The sequence below is a fragment of the Halichoeres trimaculatus genome, unplaced genomic scaffold, assembly GCF_033239565.1.
Source record: "Halichoeres trimaculatus isolate MK-OKI-2021-1 unplaced genomic scaffold, fHalTri1.1 fHalTri1_scaffold_12, whole genome shotgun sequence".
Lineage (NCBI taxonomy): Eukaryota > Metazoa > Chordata > Actinopteri > Labriformes > Labridae > Halichoeres > Halichoeres trimaculatus.
Genome location: NW_027437190.1, coordinates 19,277,379 through 19,300,833, shown reverse-complemented (window position 1 = coordinate 19,300,833; position 23,455 = coordinate 19,277,379). Strand labels below are relative to the sequence as shown.

Below are 23,455 nucleotides of genomic sequence, written 5' to 3'. Positions count from 1 at the left end.
CATGTCAATGCTGGTGCAAGGCCCAATGATTTCCCACAAGGTGAGGAAAAGGAGGTGGGGACGACAAGCTGATTCTCAGGTGTGAGCAAAGAAGTGACGACATCGACCTGTCCTTCCATCCATCCATCTTTATTGGGAACAGAAGATCTATACCCAATAAGATGGACAAGCAAGCTGTACTAACCCAGCAACAGAGGGAATACCGGAAGGCAGAGGAGCATCATGCTATTTACAGACATAGCTAACACGGGACATGAATGCCACAGTAGAAGAACACAGCTCTCAAGTGTCAAGCATTGAGCGTGACAGTCACTCTTTTGAGTCTTTTGTCACGCACTCTTGCCACACACTGTATTTCTCAAGCTAAAAAAAAAGAAACTGAGAAACTTCAGACTTGACTTGGACTCGTGAACAATCATTATGATCTCTATCTCCCTGGCGTATACATTGGGAAAACTATGAAATGTCTGATGAGCTATGACTTATCATAGATGTGACGCAGGTCTGGCTGTCCCGAACATTAGTACGTCTGATGCCACCAAGATGGACTTGGCTTGATATCTTCCATTTTAAGTGTGGCTGTTAATATTGTTGTCTGACAGTAATGTCAGACAAGAATATCTGTGAATATCTGACCTAAATACCTCCTGAAACGCTTGGTGTTTTTGGGCGTGCGCCCTGTGCTGGTGAGAGTAAAGACGTAAAGACGCAGACAGAAAACTCAATCTCCAAGCTGCTGTTTTCACTCACTGAAATTATAAATTAAACCTGAGGTATCCTACATCTTGTATTGTTTTTACCGGGGTGAAGACAGTTTCATATTTAACATTCACCTTTTTTCTGTGAAAGTTGTGAGAGAATTTCCAGGACACATTAGGGGTGATTTCTTGTCCATAAGTTAAAAAAAAGACAAAGCCACTGAGATCCCAAGTTGAAAGAGCACATTTATAGTGACTGGCCCCTGATAATGGTCTCACTGGATTTTTTATGACCTTTTATTAACAAACTAAGAGCTGTGAAAGTTGTGAGAGGAAGTCCAGGACACACGAGAGGTGATTTGGTGTCAATAAATTTAAAAAAAGACAAAGCTACTGAAATTATTACTTGGAAAAATCACATATTTATTAATTGTGTACATTGTACTTGACTTTTTAGCATGATTTAAAATCCGGGGCAACATTTTAGCCTAGCAATTCAGCAACCTGTTAGCTCAGCTAGCACTCTGTCATAGCTCTCTGAAATCCACCATGACAGTTACATTTTTTAACATTCCCTGGCAAATTTTAAACAAAAATATTATTGGAAGGACGCTTTTAAAGGCATGTAAGGTATCATGGGGTTTTTGGTAAGAGATGATAGGGCTCTTGGTTGACTGGCCTCTGAAAGCTCACTCAGCTGAAAGGAGGTGTGAGGTGTGCCTCAGAGGGTCATTTTTAGAAGCCTGTCATCTATTCACAGTTGTGTGAAGAGCTTAATTCTGCTGTCTCTGCCTCTTTCTATGAAGAGTTTTTAATCATCATCAGAGCACACAACTTATCAACTGAAGTCAAAGATTACTAAAATAAAATGCAAAACCTTTAGATCTAAAAAAAAAAAGCACGTCAGTTCAAGAATGAGGTTTTAAAACTTCCCTGGACAGAGACACTTTGCATGAATGTGCTGTTTCAACAATTTTCAGTCTGTACTGTGCTGATGTCTGTTTCAGGACTATCACCTCCTCTTAACACTAGAAGTTCAAACCTGCACACAGAGCTGTGCAGGCCTCCAGGTGTGGTTGCCTGTTTGCTGGTCTGGTCGGAGATATTTTGCAGCCTTTAAAGTTTGCACATGTGGACTTGTGGTTGCGTGTTTCAGCAGAGTTTGCGGGTTCCTACAAAACATTTGCAAAAGCTTCTCAGGAAGTCAATAACCCCATCTCTCAGTAACCCTACATGCAACCACAAGCCCACCTAAATAGGGGTAGGGTAGGGGTAAGAGTAACACCTCCTTTTTTGCCATGTTTGCTTTTATAAGTCTTATGTTCAACGCCTTTTAAAGTAGCTAATCTAGCATTACTAACAGACATCCACCTCGTCAACTCTCTGGTCCAGGATTATCACTTTTCTCCTTACCCTCACCAGCAGGTAGAGTTTTCTATTCCTCATATCAAAACACAATGCTGCTTTGTGACATTTCTAGAAAGTCTTTCTTTTTAAGTGTGAAGAAGTGATTGAGTCATTCTTCAAATGATGAGATCAATCTTTGTCCAGCTGTCAACAATGGCTCAGTTTTAGTTGTGTAGCTTGACAGAAAACACACTCACGGTCTGAGGCGCTGTAGCGTGTTGCTATGGTTGGCTTTACATGTACTCAACAATTTTATTTTCTTTTTTTTTGAAGTTCTCTACTTGGCATTTGATATGATTTCTTCCAAAGGATTTATTGCATTAAATTGCCAGATTTTGGTTTATAAAAATTTAAATGCATGACACATTTATGTTAGAATTTCCTTGTAGAAATGTCTCATTAACAAAATTGTGTTTTTGTACATTTCATCACACTGGCTCATTGCTAACAGCATTTTAAGATACAGCATTATAAGATATTCAAAATACTTAAAAAAGGGCTTTGTTGTGCTCTTAAAATCCTGAATTAAAATGGTGCTTTCTTTAAGCTACAGAAATATGCTAATAATTCAGAAACAATCAAAGCTGTGTTATTAGCCTAAGGCCTTGAAGACAGACCTTTTACCCAGAATTCTACATATGCTGTGCTGGGTAACATTAGGCTAAGTCAAGACTGCTCTTTGATACTTTGTCATGTAACCATATGAATCCGCTCAGAGCATCATCTCAGTGTTTCATTCTGAAACAAGAAAACCTGCTGCAATGTCTATAAGCTTGCAAATGCATGTACCGGCTTCTAAACCACAACATGTGTATGTGTGCATGTATCCTAACTCAAGCAACAAAAGAACAACATTAAGTAACAGGTAAAAATTTATTTTTTAACCTTTCTTAACTTGCATCATTTAATATTTTTTGAATGTGCTAAATGTCTGTGTTGTTTGGCAGGATTATTTCCTGTTTTATCATGACAGCAGCAGCCTTGCAGGAAACATAAAACCTGAACCACAATGAACTGAGTTTTTTAGGAAGACTGGCCCCATCCAGGGGTGTGTGCAGATTCCTCAGACTTTTTTTTCCCTCAGAAAATAGGTCGCGTTTTCAAACTTTCCAGACCATGGCTGTGACCACCCCAGCTCTGAGTGCTTTTGGTAATTTCAGTGAGAGCTCATCCCAAGGGGTCTTAATAAGGTAAGACAAAACCAACAGCTGACGCATCACACCCACTTTACACCTACTGTTGTTGTTGTTTTGTTTCTTCGTCAGTCTGTGCTCTGGTGTCTTTCTCTGTTTCACATGTTGTTGTTCAGTGTTCTCACTCTGCCCTTTAAGAAGCTTTTACTACAGCTGCGAGCAGAGCATTTCACTTTAGTGTCTGGTGTCTTTACGACTTTTGCTAGAATACCTACTTCACTGAAAAACATTTGTCCCGTTGCTCCATGTCTGTTTAACAGTTCAGATTAGACCTTATTTGCAATGAGTACTAACATTTTTCTTATTTTATCTAATCACATCTCATGTGGGTCTCCTTGAGTTACTTATGAAACAGACTAAAATGACTTTTATTTTGCTACACAATCTACAAAAGCATTAGAGACCACTGGTGAGAAGACAGAATTTACCTTCATAGTTATAGGAAACAGCTGTCAACACTGCTGTGAGGTGGATGTCTGACGGAAAGATCAACATATGGGAAAAAAAGGATTTGAAATCAATCTTCTAGATACTTTGCGAGCTGGGGTTTGATTTTTTTTTGTCAGAAAACACTACATTCTCATCCACAGAACAAAATCAAAAATGAGATAGATTATCCCACTTTGTCCACATGGGGCACCAAAATGAATACAAACTAGGAGTTCCTCTCTAAAACTGGTGTAAATGCAGCCAGAAAGCATTACACAAATTTTTTTTTTGAACCCAACCTCAGCAGTATGTTCATAGACAAATATGGAATTTGGAATTAGTATTACTATTTTTGATTTACAGTATTTCATTCCAGCTATGAGCAATTTTGACTTGATTAACTTGCTTTGGACAATCGACAGACAGACATTGCCTTATAACTGAACGAGGGATGGTAGATTTTGCTTAGATGACAGCTCTGACTCATAAGCAGCTAAACCTGGTTTATAATCTTAGTTTATAAAACAGATGTGTTTATTGGTTTTTCATTATCTCCAGACACTCACACATGTAGACTCAGCTTGAAACCCTCAAGTTTAGAACAACATCAGACTTCTTAGAAAGTTTTACAACAGGCCAACCCTTCTGTAAATAATAAGGCGTTTCCTCTATTTCTCCACATGAGCACACTCCCTTTCTCACTGCTGAGTTTTTGTTAGTGTTTGCTGGTCTGTGTTTTTCAGCACAGAATAATTGGAGCTATTACTTGCATCCAGAGGTGAAAAGTGAAACCAAGGTTAATACCAAGTGTAAGCAGGATCTTAATGAAAAGTTACAGTCCACAACAGCTTCTATGTTGAGATACAGCTCTTAATTATGTTTTCTGATCATTGCCTGATGATTCTGTTCCTCACCAGCTCTACTGAAGCAAACATATCCAGCTATGATGAATACAGCTACGACTATGACTACCCTGACGGCGACTATGGGACTTGTTCGTATGGACGACATGGAGCTGTTTTTCTTCCAGTCCTCTACTCTATATTCTTCCTCATTGGCTTTGTGGGGAACTCTCTGGTCATCTGGGTCATCGTTTTTGGGGTACGGCTCCACAGCATGACGGATGTGTGCCTCCTGAACTTGGCTATCGCAGATCTTCTCTTGGTTTGCACCCTCCCTTTCCTTGCCCACCAAGCAAGGGACAAGTGGGTGTTTGGAGATGTAATGTGCAAAGTAGTCCTGGGTAATTATCACATTGCTTTCTACTGTGGGATCTTTTTCATCAGTCTTATGAGCATCGATCGGTACTTGGCAATAGTGCATGCTGTTTACGCAATGAGACTGCGAACAAGGTCTTTCGGAGTAATCACCGCTGCTGTTGCATGGCTGGCTGGACTTTTGGTATCCCTCCCTGATATCATCTTCCTCAAACAGCAGATTACAAACTCATCCAAGTCCTGCTACCCTGACTATCCAGGCTCGCCTGATTCCAATCACACTCTTCACTTCTGGAGGGTGTTCAACCTCCTCAAAATGAACGTTGTGGGTTTATTTGTCCCAATTGTCATCATGGGTTTCTGCTACTCTCAGATCATCTGGAGGCTTCTGTTCTCTCAGTCATCAAAGAAGCAGGCCATCCGCCTGGTTCTCATAGTGGTGACTGTTTTCTTCTGCTGCTGGGTGCCTTACAACGTTGCATCGTTATTCAAAGCACTTGAGTTGTTACATCTCTACACAGAATGCGAGAGCAGCAAAGCTATCAGGCTGGCTTTACAGGTCACCGAAGCAATCGCCTACTCCCACAGCTGCCTCAACCCAGTTCTGTACGTGTTTGTTGGAGAGAAGTTCAGGAAACATCTGCTGAGGTTGATAAACAGAGCACCGTGTAGACTGTGCCAGGTCATCAAGGTGTTCCTCCCTCAGGACAGAATCAATAGCTCGATATACTCACAGACCACCAGCATGGATGAGAGGAGCACTGCTGTGTGAACTGTGTGCATGTGGTGAAGGTGGTTTTTTGCATTGTGTGGTGCTGTAATTCCTTTGTAGATGCAACCACAATGAGGAGGTCTTTACAGATATGAAGAGAGCAATCCTGAACTTGTCAGGGTTTACATTCTTTCATCTTTGATTCTTTAATCTGTAGATGTCTGAGATCAAAACAAGGAAACAAGGAGGACCCTGTTTAGAATGTACTCTTTAAAGGGACTGTGATGAGTTTGAAATGATCTTGAAAAAGGCTCCGTCCTAGATACATACCTGACCGTAACCCATAATTTAAAATGAGATTATCAGCGACAATATTGCTGGTTACAGGTTATTTTAAATTGCTAATTGTCAGCTTCCAGTTCGGATTGATTTACGGCACGTCTAGGTCTCTGTGACAACACCACGCCAGCTAATGAAGTTTAGTAGTACAAAAAGATAAAACACAGAGATCTATGTTTTTCTCTGCTAGAAACAATTTCTATGACTAATTTTGTAGTGATGGTGGACACAGGAGCCTGTCAGACAGAAAAAGGACAGAAGACCAGTAGAAAGCCAAATGGGAGAGTGATACAGCCGGGGCCAAAGGCTAATTAATTGATAATTTTCTTGTTGTCACATTAGCCTACAGATGGCTACTAGGTCTGCTTGACGTTACGTTTCAAACCATAGCGCTACATAACTGCACTGATTAGTCCCTTACCTCGGCGTATCCAGTAAAAAGTTGTCTTGAACAAAAAAATTGTTTCGATCCGATTTCCATTTAATTCCAAAACAAACACACACCTTATTAAAAGTAATTTACAACAGAGTGCAAAAACTCCAGGCCAGAAGGTGGCGAGGAAGTGCAATTAAAACAGATCCTCCTCATAGCATCTTTAAGTCCGTCTGAAAACTTACATCTGATGCACAGGGCCTCAGAATATAGGGAGACACTCACATTCTGCTGCAGTGGAATCAGTGCAGATGTCGGCTTAACTCAAAAATCAAAGAAAACCGTCTGCTGCAAACAGAGTTTTGCAAACCAAGCATGTCGGACTTTGCTAACGCTTACTTAGCCAGCACAACAGTCTCCGTTAACTTAGCATCTCACTTACTTCTGAGGGGGTTTATTGTGAGTCTGTTAGACTCTGAGTTGTTTCTGACTTCCTCTCAATGGTGCTTTTACTCAACAAACATGCTTCTTTGCTTTTGCTAACATTTGCTGTAAACTTTTTGAGGGCAAATTAATGGCCTCCTGGTGTCCTGAAACGTTGCTAGACAAGACAGCTAACAAATCTGCGTGCAATTGAACAGGCCTCGCTCAAAACAGAATATATCATCAGGACCATTAAAAAACCTAAGTAGATAAAATAGTATAATAATAAATTAGTCAGAGATCTCAACTTGCTTTTCAGAGTTATCAGTGTTTAAGCTGAGGCTAAGTCTTAAATCTAAAAATCAGAACTCAACCCGTGCTGTCTCAGTACTGCATTCCAAAAATTCAGCCAGATTGAGGAGTAAATATTAATGATACTTCATTTATATAGGACTTTTTAGAGCAGGCAAAAAAAGGGCAAACATAGTTTTAAATTTTAGGGGTTTTTTGTGTTGTACAACTGGGTAAGTCATGTCTTGGTTATCTGTGTAGTTTTCAATGCTTAAAATTTAAAACGAGTTTTAAATGAACCAGATCTATACCTGCTGTCAGCAGCAGCTCTGTATGAAACTGTGTCAGCGGTATCAGCTGTCAACTACAACACCTAATTAAAAAAAAAAAGAAAAAAAGCAGAAATAACCTGTTGTCAAAAGAAAGACAGTAATTCTGAAACTGATCTAAACTGTAATGTTTTTATTTAAAAGTGACAAAATGAATAGAGCAAATGTTAAATTGCATTAACATAAAACAACCACTCTCACACTGCTTCACTTTTGACTGTATCTGTCCCTGGAGCTGCTCGCAGCCTTTTGGTTTCAGAACGTGCTACAGCACATTTGCTGCCAACCCCAACCCCAACCTTGAAAAAAAACCACAGCCTGAAAGCGGAAGCGTATAACTAAGTTGATGTTTGCTTCAAATGTGCAGGGTGAGCATTTCACTGTCAAATAGCACTTTTTTTTTCTTTTTTTTTTTACACATTTGAGTGACGAGAATTAAAATATAAAACAAAAACAAAAAAAAGAAAAACATTTTTCTTTGGATTTAAATGTCATTTTAAGTCTTTGGTTAAGAAATTCCTGTGTTAAACTCATATTTTGTCAGTCTGACAAGCTGTTTTATCATACAGACACCTACCTAGAAGCTGATTATATTTTTTTCTGTTCTTTCTTATCTGCTTCATTATTTTAAGGATGACTTTTTGTATTAAACAGAGGTTTTTAGACTTGTACAAAAGCTTTTGTTTGTGAAGCACTTTTTTCCATTGCGTCAGTTTCTACATCAATCAAAACCCTTGTGAGGGAATTTAACTGGTTATGAACTGAATTTCACCTGGTTCCTCTTTATGGCTTATAAAAGCTAAACAACAATGTAACACGAAAGACTGAGTTTCAAAGACAGATACTCTCACTGTTGTAATTTTAGATCAAATAAACAAAGAAATGTAAAAATAAATAAAGGGTGGAATATTTTGTTTTTCCAAAAGAGCTTCTCATGTATGTATAGGACATGTCCAGCAAACGGGAAAGTAATGTCACATTGCCTATAGGGGGTGCCATGATCTACTTGAGTAAAGAGTTCTTGAAAGGAGCTTTAAGTGTTGGGTGTGTTAAAGATATTCTGAAATATCCCAAAAAGCCAGCTGTGAATAGATATGGTTTTGATATTTATTTGAATTTTGATATGTTGTACCAGTTATTAATGTATTATGTTGATTTGCGTATCATACAATATGTTGTTGTTGTTGTTGTTAAATTTTAGGAGTGTATTTTTATATTATATTTTTAAATCTTTTAAAGGTCTTTTAGGGCAATCATTTTGCAGATGCCTTATTACTGATCTGCTCAATTTTTTTTTTATCCCTCATCATTGTGTTTACTGTGATTTTAATCAGAAGGAAGTTACAGAGCTTTCAGGCTCCCAAAAGAGCCAAAATAACAATCTTCACAACAGGAACAACCAATCAGATTCTGTAAATAAAGCCTCAGAAGACTGTGGTTATTCTACTTGGGTTATTTATTTCTTTATTCAATTATTTATTTATTCATTTATTTACTTATATACCCATTCATTTTACCTGTTTTGGTTAAATAAAAAGCAAAGTATGAATTTTTGGAACCAAAAGGGATGTCTACAGATAATTTTTGATAGAGATTACTCAATCATTAGTCACACCCATCTGGATATCCAACCGAGGAATAAAATGGGGCAAAGAATAGATCCCTGGTGGACTCCATTGAAGGGGAGCAGGAGATGTTTTGCACAAAATAAAAAAAACACCTTGTGTATTAAATATGAATGGAAAAAACAGGCGCAAGATACGTCAGCGATGTAGAAAACAAGAGCAAGGAACTGAGAAAGAGTTAAAAGAAAAAATAAAATAAGTGGAAACCGAACAAATAGGTCAGAGGGATGTTTGTGAAACCATCAGCGTCTGGGCTGAGTCATTTCCTGCTTGAACTTTACCAGATCAAAAAAAAAAGGTTCATTTAGTATTTCTTTTACAAAATAACAAACATTAAGACTGTAGTAAAAAAACTAAATTGGAACATTGATCATCAAGGATAAAACACTTTTCTTTAAGGACAACATGGTAAGAGAAAAGGTCAAATTAGAGATTGACAGGTCTGAAGCATGACAGGAAATCAAGTCGACTGTTTGACTGATGATCTGTAACTGATTCAGTGTATAACGTTTCACACATTCGCTATCCAGATAATAAAGTTACAAAACAAGTTCAAGGGAACTGACAACAAAGTGTCATCACCGCATACTTGATCAGTGGACCGTTGAGATTTTCCTGCCATATGGTCACCAAAAACTGCCCTATCTGCAAATTAAACAGAAGAAAATCAACCAAAAATTCTACTCTGCTTTTATAAGAAAACTGTTCACTCAGGAGTTAATGGATCTACAAAGTGACAAACCAAATCCCCTCCTGGTAAGTTATGTAACCTATGACATGTCTCCTAGTGTCCTATTAACCTGATATAGACAGGCAGCAAAAACCAGCTGATCACTGGCTCACCCTGTGGGCACCCACTGGTGTTTCATCTGGTTTTTGCTCATGACACCTCAGGTAGGTTCCACAGTTATGAACCACTAAACCACCCCCTCCATACCTTCCTTTTTAATACCACTACATGGTAAATGAAACTGAAAAGTGCAAAAAAAAAAAAAAAAAAAAAAAAAAAAAAAGGAAGAATGAGAAGACCATAGAGAGGAAAACAGCACACACACACACACACACACACACACACACACACACACACACAACACACACACACAAACAAATATCACACACACACACACACACACACACACACACACACACACACACACACACACACAAACAAACATCACCCATCACACAGAGTATTTTAAAAAGAAGAACAAAGGAAAAGACATTTTCAAAATAGTCCAACGGGCAGAGTGATGCCTACTTGAGTACAGGGTTAAAAGTCCCTCTGAGGACTTTTCTAAGTGGTTTTGAAAAAGTCTCCCTTATAGCTTTATGCCAGATCGTAATCCACATTCTAAAATTAGATTATCAGCCCCAGAGAAGGTTGTTTCTAAATGTCACTTCTCAGCTTCCTGGTCGGGTTAGACAGGATTCACGGCACTAAGGACACGGTTACACTAGCAAACTGTGGTGTGGAGGTGTGTGTTAGAGGGCTGTGTCTGACCTTAACGACTTGCAGTCAGTGGCGTTTTCTCCCGGAGGCCAAGGGAAGCCATGCTTCCTCTCTCTTTCAGACTTTAACTGTGATTTAATGAAAATACTCCTTTTAACAGTTTTGATAATTCTTCTGTGTTTCGTCACTGTCATCTCCTCCTTATTAATCTCCTCTACTTATTGAGGATTTTACGATGTGAACGTGTGTAAAACACCGCCCTCCTAAATGTTATGTGGCGAATGGTGAAAATACAACATTGCACACGATTGTCTGCAAGTAGGCTAAGTCGAGTTGGCGCCCCTTGGTGAAAAAAAAACAAGAGTGATTAACCAATCAGATGAGGCTGCGGTCATGACACTGCTCTCCTGTGATTGGCTAATACTGTGTCAACGGTAAAGTGTGAGAAGATTATGTGTATGTCTTTTTACATCTTAGTTGAGTATTACTGTATCTCAGCCCCTGTGGTTGGAGTGGGCGGTTAAGTAAATTAATAAGATGTTTCAGCTAAATCAAGAGGACAATGTACGCGTGTGAATGACTAACTGAGGGTTAGAGAGTGAAAGGGCGTGTCGGTGTTCAAAGTGTCGGTTAAGTAAAATGAGCGCTTTCTGGGCACTCATATCGGGTCATTAAATTACATGAACTAGCGATATACAAGCTAGTGCCATTTAAGGCCGGAACCACACATATATGGATAATTTTTTGATCGGATATGTTTGTCCTCGTTTAAAAAAAATCTCCGTCCACACCATAGAAATTTCTGTCCATACGAAGAGGCCAAACTGAAAGCCTGCAATGCCAAGCCTGGCCGCAGGTTGGCAAAATGTGAAAACCATAGACCGTTATGAGCATGCGCAGTCAAACACAGTGACTTGTTGCTAGGCGCTTGACGTCATCGCGTCAACACCAGCTCTGTTACACCGCTACACGGATCCACTCAACCGGATATTTTTTTATTTCTTCACTTTTTTAAATCCATTTTTAAAAATCTCCGTTTATGTGGGTGAAATCGCCGTGTTCGTGTGGTTGAGAGGCCCTATTGGACAGAAAAATGTGATCCTTCAGGAATAGATCCGTATACGTGTGGTTCAAGTTGTAATGATCCTTCTCAATTGCCTTGGCTCATTTCTTATAACGGACCAGAAGTTCTCGACACTCTTGGTGCTTTTGCCAAAATAACCCAGTATGATGAGGATCACACCATGGATCGCCTGCAAAAGCTCATATCTCTCCCAAAACAGTTCAGTTATGTGACAAAACAAAAATTATTTCATATATATATACAGTCAGTGCCTCCAAAATAAATGCATTTCCTCCTTGGCATTGTGAGAGCACTGCAAGTCAAAATGTTTAGATGTTTTGCCACTATGGCAGAGGACCATTAAGTGTCCCTCATGTCCACCTCTTGGTCTTAGCCCAGTTCTTTGTTGACAAAGGTTACTGAACTATTTTTTTTTTGTCTAGCTATCAGAATACATTTTTACATAAATCTGGAAAAAAAATGGATTTTAGGGTAAAAGTAGCCTCTAAGGTTTGACCTCACACATGGCACTCATACTGCTCTGTGATCATCAAACCCTTTGACATGACATCAGCTCTTTAGGGCCATCTAGTGGTTGTATCATATATTGCAGTTCAGCAGGCTTCCTTTTTATGAGATAAAAAGCTTTGACTCTGTTAGCACAAATGTGTATAGGTGACAAATGTGCCGGCAGTTTAGCTTTCTAGGAAGGATAGTTATGGCTAAATAACCTTTGAGTCAATCATACAACTTTCACTTATCATAAAAATGAAAAAGACGCGTCAGGCTGGGGTTTTCTGTATGACTAATTGCAGAAATCAGTGGGAGAAGGACAAAGAGAGATGCCCAGAATCTGCAGTTGATGATAATCACAAACCGGGAAATTATCTTAATTATAAGAAATATATATGAACTAGAAATCATATTAATAACAGTGGAGGTAGGAGGTAAGTGGAGGCCATTTAGGCAAGATGAACTATGAAAACATGAAAACATATTCACCCCCGAAAGGTGACAAATTAGAGGAAACAATTTTATAGCATGCATCACCTTCACACCTGAGAGCTCTTGCGTGAGATTTTAATCTGTGTTGAGATGTCTACATGGTTTCATGCAAAAATGTATGCAGCTAAAAAAAAACAAAAACAGATTTCACACCTGATAAGTCTGCTGTTCCTCATGCAGTTGATGCTGCAGATAATCGAGGCTGAAAGCTGAGGCAAACACCAGAGCTTTAGCTTTAGTTACTCGTGCATCTGTTCTTTATTATGAATCCTAAATTAACTCTTCATTCACAGATTATTTATGTGTTTTGAAATCAGCACACAGAATTATTGCTCTTTAGATTGATGCAAACACGAGTTACTGACATTGGTGGTGGAGTTAAGAGGCTGGGGAAATCATTCACTGGTTTGAGACACGTTTGCACAGAGATAAGATCAGCAGCTCCCACTCTCTGCTTCTGCTTCTGTAGGTTATCGCATCTGCACATCTTCATCACAGCAAATACACTCTCTGGGTTTTACTGTCTGTGTTTTGATCCTCCTTATCTTTTTTATTGTTTCATACCTGACTGGCTGAAGAGCAAACACCTCACAACCTTTGTGCATGAACAAAAAAAAAAAAAAAGAAAAGAAAAAGAAAAAAAAGAACATGAAACCACGTGTGAAGCTAAAGTGTTACATTTCTCAGGGGTGAAAGCATTGATGATAAAAAATAGTGATCTTTTTTTCTCCGTCCTTACACCCCCTCTCTGTTTATAATTTCAACTCTGTGGCTGGACTTGCTTTACTGCGATGAAAAAAACAAGCAGTATAGTAGAGTAACAGATAATTAATTAGTTGAAAAAGATTTTTTTTGAAAAACAAAAACCTACACAGACACACCTCTTGCTCAGTACTTATATATTATTCTGCCAGTTCTAATTTAAAGATTTTTTAAATTCAAATTCCTGTGTCTCCTGGGAGGAAAAGAGATAGTGAGGTCTTTTATGCTGACTTTATATATGGTCATAATCACTGATAATTTATTCCTGTCGTGGAGCATCTGATGCTGTAGTCCTTTACTCCAGTGTCACAGCAAAAATAAACACAACTCAATCGATCTTTAATATAATTTTTAATACTTATATTGATTTTGCCGCAAATCAAAATAATCCTTAATCCAGTTAAATACCTAAACTGTGTAGGGATGGTGGCAGGGATATCAGTATTTACAGCACAGAGTAGGGGAGAACGGGGTTTGTAGCCACATAGGTTGGTTGTCACACTCATTATATCCCAACACCGCAGGGCGCTGTGTCTCAAATTCAGATTCAAGTTTAGAAAATTGAGGAAAACCACGAGCGGAGCTCACCTACATAGCCTTCTCTGGAGTAAGACGACTGAACTTGGGGTGACTTTTTTGTGTTTTTCATGTCAAAATGTAAATATTCAGCTTCTCATTTTTTTTTTCTTATAAAATGTGTTTATCATTTACAGTAGGCTGGCCTAAAAATGTGTTTCCTGTTTAAGCTTTTTGCTCATTTTGTGTTGATGCATTAATTAGCATATTTGCAATCAAACTTTCAAATTTAGCCCTGGCTCCTTGCCTTTCTAGAAGATTTTCCCATTATAAGAACATTGTGACAAACAACCCCATAGTGTATGACATGATGGTATTGGTAGTCAAGAATTGTCAGAGACTAGTGTCTTTGATATTTATGAACCCGTTACAAATGAAAAGTTACGTATCTTAAGACCTTAGGCTTCAATTTAATGTAGGAATGACCACTGACAATTCAGAGTTGGGTCTTTCTAGGAAACATAAACAGTATGTTTGGAAAGTGTCGAGACAGTACTCTAGTTGTGATGAATCACTTTGTTAGTCATATTTGATTGATTGGTCAAGTTTCAGATCAGCCCCCGGCTGAAAGTAGCTTATTATTGTCATTTTCTTTCAATTTGATTAACTGCTGGCCTGTTTGGGGTTTTTCCCTGCACACCACTCATGCTGGGAAAGCTAGATTATTCGTCTTTCAACCCTCAATAGTTACGAGAAACATAAAATGAGTGTTTCAAGTGTGGGTGTTTCTGTGGATGCAGTTTTCGGCTAAAAAAGTTTCAAAGGCCGTGGTTCCTTGTACGTTTAATGGCAAAATAACCGAGGACAAAATAAAATATTTACAACACTTAGTAACATGTAAACACAATCTTCTGTACAAAGAAATATACATGCAAAAGTAAAAATAAGTCATAATAATAATAAGACATTCAAAATGACATTGCTGCAGTCTTGTTCTATGTGTATTTAAAATATGACATAGGTATGAGGTTTACATCCTAGGTGTGGACACTCCTCCACACCCTCTCTGTACATCTTTACATCACATGTAGGCTGAGTTTCCAAAATACATCAAATGACTTTGATCAGATTCCCTCATGAAAATTCAAAAACAGAATTTGATCAAAAGTCATGAAAACAATGATTTTGGGAAATCCAGATCCACACCAAATAAATAATAATGAGACAAAATGAAAGACTTAGACTATACAGACGATCACGAGTCATTGAACTCAACATGTTATTCTTTAACGTCAAATCAGATTCTCTGACATTAACCTTTTAAAACCTGAAAATAAAAGAAGAGATTTTTTTTCAGCCACCTGTAGATTGAAGCATTCAACTGGCACTTGAAAAAAGACAAAGTGTTCAATAACTTCTTCACCTACAACATCAAGTACTTCAAATGAAATGAAGTGAAGTTATCTCTCTTAAAGATAATGCTGAGTGCTGTTTGAGGGGAGATATTTGAACTGTTGGTGGTAAAAGATTTAGGTGTCTCCTTTCAGGTAGAATTCAAACTCCATGTGAATGGGCCACAATGAGACATTTTTTATGATCTATGTCTTGGTAGAAATGTTGACCAAGTTTGTCTTTATGACGTTAAACTGAGATGCTAAGAAAATCTAGCCACATACACCAGTATCTACCTACAAAAGCCAAACAAACTCACACAGCAAACCACTTTTGTGCACAGCTTGAAAATAAAAATACAAGTGAAATAGTCTCTTTTCTCGGTAATAAACCACCAAATAATTCTAATTACAATAAGAATAAATAAAGCCAGACTGAACCTGTGTAAACACACGTATGTCTGGGGTTCAGTTTGGTTTTTTATAACTTAACTTCAGAAATCATAAAAAAAAGAAACAAAACAAATCAAAACAAAACAAAAAAAAACGCTTTAGTGGGAAAAGAAAGCAAAGTCAACTTTGGTTTTGTTACGGAAAAATAAAAACATGACAAAATGAAAGCATAAGTGCCTATATTTTATAGATACACATTTTCATACATTATTCCCTCCTCTTGTCTGGGAGTTTTGCAGATATTAATACTGAACTTAATACAGAAGAGTTAACACAATACAGACATCTAGCGCAGTACCAGGTACGTACATGCCTTTTTAAGAATACGGCTACAACACAAGTCTTCATAAATAGTTGCATAAATGTTAAAGCTGCAACATTGCACATGGGGGAATTGATGCAAAATACGAGTGCATTTCTAGTAGCGGTTTGTTCGTAGTGAGATCCAGCTGCTGAGGCCCACTAATACGATGCAAATGAAATAGCTTTAGTTTCGGATCGATTCTTCAAAGTGAGAATGAAAGGCAGTAACACGTTATTTACAAATAAGGCGGATGCAGATAGAAATCTGAGAAGCTTTTTCCCAATAGCTGTATCACTTGTTCAAGTTAATTTAGTTCCTCTTCATGTGAAAAACTGTAATGATTTCTTCTTTCAAACAGAACAGGGGCATAAAGATAAGCAAACTATTGCACTGAATGTAACTACAACGTGTGTCTGGAAAATGTGGTTTTGGTCTTCATTTAATTCCAGAAGAAGTGACACCCTGCTGATGGGTGCTGTTCACACATCTCAGTTCTATTTGTTTTCTCCATACCTACCTACTTACCTTTGTTTTTCAAAAGGTATGAATAAAGACAGTTCTCTGTTACCTCACTGTACATAGTTTCATTTACAAAAAGTAATCTCTCGTTACAAAAAAACCCAAACATTTTCTTGTGTTCAACCCAAAGCAGCCTGAAGTACTCTTATTTTACAGTATTCTAGTTTTCTCTGTTTAACACTGTCCCAAGCGTGAGACTCGCTCGCGCTGGAGGGTTGAGAAAGCTTGTTTTACTCCCTGCTAAGTCAAGGTTTGAAATCTCAAACAGATTCCAGCAGTTCATTTGTTGTGCAGGCATAACGAAGATATGCCGCGGGTTCGAGGGGAGTTAGGGGAGAGTCAAAGGGTTTTTCAGCAGAGGTCACTCAGTCAGCAGCAGCAGGACTTATGTGGCTTAGTGAGGGTTAAGGTGATCATTGTGGAAATGTTGCTGGTGGTCCTCCCAGGAAGGATTTTAACACAGCTAATGTTAGCCAAACTGATCAGTCACCCATCCTTCAAACTGCAGGACAGGCAGTCATTTCTCCCACATTCTTACATGTGGTTGAGCAGGCGGCTGTGAAGGAAGGCCTTAATGGTGCCGATTGGCCGAACATCGTTCTGGTGTTTCCGCCTCTCGATGAAGGAAATGAGTCTGGAGGTGTCTAGGTGTGGGGTGTGTCGACTGGGTGATGGAGGCTGTGTGTGGTTCAAAGTTTCCCTGTTTATCACACCTCGAGGCTGGAGCCAGGCCTCCTGCAGACAGCACGCTGCAGAGGGCCGGCGCTCCGGCTCGCCCTGGAGCAGCAGACACACAAAGTCTCTGGCAGCCGAGCTCACACCATGGAAGTAATCCTCAGGGAAGCTGAAGTCCAGGCGACAGATGTTCAGACACGTTTCCTCCAAACTCTCATCCAGGAAGGGAGAGGCACCGCTCAGTAAAACGTAGGTCACCACACCTGGAAGTCACCAAAACATTTAGAGTTCATAAATAAGTCACAGGTAACTGAATATGTGTATTCCTGATACACTTTTTTTCTAATAATATGCACAGGTTCAAATGAGAGTAACAGACCTAAGCTCCAGATGTCAGACGTCAGTGAGACAGGCTGACCCAGGACCAGCTCAGGAGCAGAGAACTCTGGACTCCCCAGGAGGGGGTGGATGTAGGAGGAGGGGGGGCTCAGCTGGGCGGCATCACCAAAGTCTGTCAGCTTGATCACTGGCTGCGAGGACGCATGCTCCACCACGATATTCTCAGGCTGCAGGGGCAGGAAAATTTGTGATTAGCTGTTTAAAAAAAACCCCAACCTTCTCTTTTCTGAATTATGGATGAATTATCCGTAATAGTATGCTGAAGCCAGAGCCTGTGTTTACTTTAAGGTCAAGGTGTGCTATCCTCCAGCTGTGCAGGTAGTGGAGAGCCTCCAGAATGTCTCGCAGGTACAGCGCCACCCTTTCCTCCGTCAGGTTACCCCAGCTCACAATGTACTCCAGGAAACGCCCCTGGTCTGCCCTGCAAACAGAAACACACCATTCACATGTCAGACTTCAAAAATTCTGAACTAGAGAGACCAAGTCACACAGAGAGACTGCTTTGCTTACATCTCCAGCACAATCACGTAGCTGGTCGTGGTCTCGTATGTGTCCAGCAGTCTGACCAGGTTGGGATGGTCCAGAGACTGCAGGAGTCTGATCTCCTGCAGGACCTGGTCCCTACGCAGCAGCTTCTTGTTCACATGTTTGGCTGCAACGGTGCGTTTGCTTCCTCTCTGGTCACATCGCTTAGTCACCGAGAAACGACCCCTGAGGAACAAAAAAATGGATTAGAGGAATATTTACACACATTTTATTTACATCCATGCTTTACTTGTTTAAGTCTATGAAAAACACTAATAACCATTTGATCTATAAATTAAGTTAGGGGTGATACAGGCACTTTAATTTGACAGATCAGTGTACATAATGATGCAGCTCTCCAGATTAATTACTGGGCAATTTTAAAGTTCCATTTATCTAAAACACTTGGTTGTTGTTTTTTAAATCAGCAGCTAAATTTTGAGATTTTTAAGTTCAAAGAAAAGAAAAGTCAAAAGTTGAGAATCTAAATCAGGAAGAGTTTTATTGGTAAAATCTTACCTTCCTAGCTCAGTGATCTCTGTGTAGTGGGACTCAAAGCTGTTTTTCCAGGGGCCTTCGCTGCCATCATCAGGGGCTCCTGAGAGGATATAATATAGTAATTTAGAGACATACCTTTGTGATGTTTTTAAATGATTCAAACGTGATTAAATGTGTAAAAAAACAAAACGACAGATTAATCTGCACATAGAATATCCTGGTAGATTACCACTCTGACATCTGTCATTACAAAACAAGTTTACTTAGTGATGAGGATCCTAACCTGTGACTCTGAGGCTGGCAGAGGAGGAGACGGAACCAGCTACATTTGTGGCGACGCAGGTGTACACACCACTGTCCTCTACAGACACTTCCAGGATCCGAAGAACTGCTTCTTCAGTCTCACTGGACAAAGAAAAAGACAAACCATCAGACGAGTTACATCATGCAAGTTTTTCCACTATTTCCACAGAATAAAAGTTTTTCTTCCCATGATACTGATGCTTCTTATCTAATTCAAAAACAAATTTGCACAAGCTAAGTTTTATAATGCCATAAAAAGAAACCAACTAATTACTGCTAGCTTTCTTCAAACACTTATAGCGTGAATAAAGTGAGGATATTTTTACCTATAAGTGATGCTGTAATGTCCGTTGTTGGTCAGAGTGTTGTTGTCAGGCCCTCGCCAAGTGACGGTGGCCCGTGGTCGACCACACACTCTACACCTCAGGGTGATGCTGTCACCACTTTCACACGCTACATCGCTGAGTGGGCTGAGAAACTCTGGAGGAGCTGAAGAGAAACACAAGTTTAAGGTTTTCTTACACCACCAGCTGTTTTTTCCTGTTCACACTTCATGTCAGGGGATTCGTTGCTGGGTTGCTTTCTGTTTTTAGTTACTGAACTCAAGGGTTGTATCACTTTAAATATTGTTGATGCAAAGAGTTATGGGTAATTTTATCCTCTCTACTCCAGTCTTGACATAGATAACTTTGTACTGTTTAAAGTTTTTCTTAATATTCACACACACACTTAATAGTAAAAACATGAATGTCTACGTACCATCATGGATGTAGTTTGGATTTAGGAGCTGAAATAAAAAAAAAGTAGAGATGTTAAACACTGCACAAAAATGCAACATTTAAAATATAAAGTAAGGAAAAGGGTAGAGTAACATTTTTATGACAGCAAAGGGATCTTTACACTCTTCACCTTGACAGAGACTTTGTTGGCCAGGCCATCCTGAGATTTGCGGTAACCATTCTCCAGCTTCCTGCCTTCTTTATCTCTCTTCTCTGACTTTCTGCGGATTCGGAGTGCAGTGTGCCATGATAATGATTTTCTAGGAGAGAGAAATTTCAGCCATCAGTATATTTCCAATAGCTATATTTATAATTTTCAAGTATATATTATATTAGGGCTGCCATTTTAAAGCATTAATTAGATTAATTAATTACACCGCAAATTAACGGGTTGTAAAAATTAACGCAGATTAATCTGGATCCCAAACCCACAGGGCGTTCGAAGACGCACTTATTTTCAAATGTCTGGCATTTACAAACCGTTTGTCCTACTTGGAAAAAGTGGTGTTCTCGTCAGATTTTCAAATTTCCGACGGTCCCTGAATGTATCACACGTACCATCAGCAACATGCGGGGGAAGCGAGAGTGATTTTGGGGGGACTGCTGTCCATATCTCGTTTATTCACACGTCCTTTTTTAAGGAAAAAAAAACATTTGCTCTAGCTCAATTCTGTAAAAAACAGATAATTCTACACTCTTTAGTGCTTTAGACAAGCCCTGAATGATCGATATTTGCCCTGTATTTAAATCTAAAGAATTCTTTGAAAATTTGCTTCCATCTTCTTGGTGTCATGTTTCAGCTTGAGGCTGCTCTGCACCAATGAGCAACAGTTTGTGTGTTCAGAGCATGTAAAACTGAAAGAACTTCACTTTTCTTTGATCCAAGACTTGGATTAAGTGTTTTGTACATAGTTTTTAGCCTTCAGTCCTGGTTCTCCTTACCTCATAGAAGAATAGAAGTTCATATTGCAGTGAAAATTGAGTCCACATCAGATTTTGTAAAGATAGAACCATAAAACTTTTTTCATGTGTTCCTTATGCCTCAGGGTACCTAAAAATGTGTTGTATATATTCCAACCTTATTTTTAAATGTTTTTTAATGTCTTTTAATGTAATTTTAATGTCCTGGAATTTATATTCTTTATTTTGGGACCTTAAGCAGATATGAGATTTAAATGCGATTAATTAGATTAATTAATTACAAATCCTGTAATTAATTAGATTAATTTTTTTAATCGCCTGACAGCACTAATATTTATCATTATTCTCACATGAAATATCTTGTACTTACTTGATGGTTCCTTCTGGGATTTCGGGCGTGGTGGAGGATGAGGTGTGTCCTAACACATAGCCAGGGATCCAGCCCTCAGCGGCAGGACAGTGCTCGTTGGCCGCTCGGTACACCAGAAACATGTTCTGCTGGTTGCTGGCTAACATTTGGACCACCTCACCCTGCACTACACTGATCTCATCCTCCTTCACTGCCACATAGTCCTGGGTCACCAACATGGTGGACACACTGCTGCTGCTACTGCTTTCACTCTGTGGGAAAGGAAGGTTGAGAAACTTGTGAGACAGTGTGAGACTTCACAGGTACACACAATCATAGAGATAATTCACACACACAAAACCAATGCATGCATACTGACTCCTTCAAAAAGGGGAAGTACAAATAAAAACAACAGCAGCTTACAACCAATCAAATGTGCTGTTTGATTGACTTTGTTTCAACACAGTACTTTGTTATAATATTCAAAACATGCAGCAGAGGAAGCACGGACAAATGATGTTCATTGTTGATATTTATGTCTTTACATTCTGTAGTGAGACTGAAGAGTTGTGTCTGTGAAAGATGAGAAGTTGTAAAGCAGATGTCATGACACGCAGAACTCAGATGCTGAAAAAAGGAACTTGGTTTCAAGGAAAGACTGAAGAAGACAATCTTGAAGAGAGACTGGTAAGGGTGAAGATCAGCAGAGAGCAGTTTTTGTTGCCTTAAAAAGAAAGGAGACAGGAGGCAAAACTTCTCCCTAGTTTGACTGTAGTAATAGCATGAAAGATACCTCTGACAGAATTAATGATAATATTTGAAGATAATATGTTTTTGGTTTTTTTTAATAAGTTGTAACTGTTAGTGTCGTCAGCAGCTGAAAGGCAAACAAACACTGAAGCTCAAAGAGAGAGGTTAAGGCAGCAGAAATAACAGTCGTCTATGAGTCGGATCCACACTGTTAGTACATTCGTAGAGATCCAGAAAATTCCCTTTCACACACACTGTAGGTGAAGTTAGAGCACTCAGAAAGCCGTTAATCTCCAGTTTGGTAGCCGTCGCATGTACAAGCCATTCTCAGAGGCAGCGGCAGGATGACTGACAGTTTGACAGCCTGTCAGCGAGGGCGGCGTTAGTGTTAGTAGCTTCAGGCCTCAACAAAGCCTGGGTCTGGACTTGGTCTTACCCCATTGCTCTGGGTGGAGTGTATGGACTGCTCGCTGGTGGAGGAGCAGGTACTCATGCGGTCAATGTCCTTACTGTGGGTGGAGTGGCGGTGATGAGAGGGTGTCCCATGGCTTCCTCTGCCCAAAGAGTCCCCACCACCTCCACTGGTGCTGTCACTCGGGTAGGAGAAGGAGCCAGGCCTGCTAGCGGGAGAGGGAGGTATAGGAGGCACCATCGCCCAGAAAGAGTTGCCTTTGTGAGCAGAGCTGGGGGGAATGAGCGGCTCTTTTATTCCTCCTCCAGGGGACTGAGGCGAAATAAGAGGAGAGACTGTCCCAACGCGAGGGCTCTTAAGAGGCAAAGTCAGAGGAGCCACAGCCATCTGAGGTATCCCAGCTGGTGAATGTTTCTGGATTTCTTCAAAGCCCCCGAGACCTGTTCTGACAGCACCGTCCATGCCGTCTGATGGTCTGTTACTGTTATTACTGTTACTCCCATGTGGAGCATCCAGCTTCCTCATCTTAGGCACCTCTGAAACCACCAGCTCTCCGTTTGTGCCGCTGCTGTCTAAGAAAGGATTAGAGGGGTGGAGGGACTGAGGGTGGCAGGGTGACCACATACCTGCTGACCTGTCGGGCCCCTCAGGACCCGGCGGGTGGTGGTGGTGGACAGGTTGGGGGAGGCGTGAGGATGGCTGGGGTATGCGAGAGGGTCGGGAGCGAGGGCCGCACAGCGAGGAGGAGCTGTTTCCTCCAGAGCCACCGCCCCCTCCTCCTCCTCCCATGTTGGAGGTGCTGTTGGAGCTGCTTCCTCCTGGCAGGCCTCCAGTACAACTGCTGCTACTGCTGGGTGGACCACCCGGACCTCCACCACCCACATGGTTCCTCTGGTACTCTATGGGGGACGTCAGGGCTGTGGAAGACGATGAGGAGGAGGATTTCATCAGGTTAAAACCAGTTTTAGAAAAAATAGAAATCATGAAGGTTGTTGCAGCCTTCACTTTGAACCTTTTCTCTCACCGTTAAGGAAATTGCGCTGGTTCTCCAGTATCTGGCTGACCTGGTGGACCCAGACTTGACTGACTCCAGGGCTTGGTGAATGGAGAGTGTACCTCTCCATGTTGCCACTGGATGATCTTGACGTGAGTGTGAACTTGCAGGGGTCTTCTGCATTTTCTTCCAAACCCAACCAGCTCACCTGAAGTAAAAAGCAAGGAGGTTAGAAAAAGTGGCAGGACAGAGGACTAAATGTACACACAGAAATGTGTAGTTTGGTTTCTTGTTGGTTCCTGGATATATAAGCTTTAGACAGTGAAACTGTTTGACATCCTTATAAGATGC

The 23,455-nt window shown here is 40.0% G+C and overlaps 2 protein-coding genes across 4 annotated transcripts in view; one reads left to right on the top strand and one right to left on the bottom strand.

Moving 5' to 3' along the window:
* Positions 1-2,014: 2,014 nt before the first annotated feature.
* LOC141801024 (C-C chemokine receptor type 5-like) lies at positions 2,015-7,838 on the top strand. The gene is made up of 3 exons (XM_074683912.1): positions 2,015-2,123; positions 3,190-3,295; positions 4,645-7,838. The coding sequence occupies exons 2-3, from the start codon at positions 3,222-3,224 to the stop codon at positions 5,714-5,716; spliced, it is 1,146 nt and encodes a 381-aa protein (XP_074540013.1). The 5' UTR covers positions 2,015-2,123; positions 3,190-3,221; the 3' UTR covers positions 5,717-7,838.
* A 6,790-nt stretch (positions 7,839-14,628) lies between these two features.
* The window catches only part of triob (trio Rho guanine nucleotide exchange factor b), a 120,263-nt gene continuing 111,436 nt past the window's right edge, over positions 14,629-23,455 (bottom strand). For 2 of the 3 annotated variants that reach the window (XM_074684169.1, XM_074684170.1), the window contains 12 exons: positions 23,135-23,312; positions 22,135-23,027; positions 20,970-21,220; positions 19,809-19,938; positions 19,659-19,686; positions 19,226-19,388; positions 18,880-19,001; positions 18,618-18,696; positions 18,084-18,284; positions 17,856-17,994; positions 17,554-17,740; positions 14,629-17,437 (listed from right to left, as the gene is read on the bottom strand). In XM_074684169.1, the coding sequence (XP_074540270.1) occupies positions 17,034-17,437; positions 17,554-17,740; positions 17,856-17,994; positions 18,084-18,284; positions 18,618-18,696; positions 18,880-19,001; positions 19,226-19,388; positions 19,659-19,686; positions 19,809-19,938; positions 20,970-21,220; positions 22,135-23,027; positions 23,135-23,312 (2,775 nt within the window). In that variant the 3' untranslated portion in view covers positions 14,629-17,033. Of the gene's footprint in view, positions 17,438-17,553; positions 17,741-17,855; positions 17,995-18,083; positions 18,285-18,617; positions 18,697-18,879; positions 19,002-19,225; positions 19,389-19,658; positions 19,687-19,808; positions 19,939-20,969; positions 21,221-22,134; positions 23,028-23,134; positions 23,313-23,455 lie in introns of those variants that run through there. The other variant, XM_074684171.1, reaches the window with a different exon arrangement.

Coding starts and splice junctions, on each gene's coding strand:
- LOC141801024 (XM_074683912.1), top strand. CDS start 3,222: ATGGCTGTGACCACCCCAGCTCTGAGTGCTTTTGGTAATTTCAGTGAG. Junction 3,296..4,644: donor TCCCAAGGGGTCTTAATAAG/GTAAGACAAAAC, acceptor GTTCCTCACCAG/CTCTACTGAAGCAAACATAT.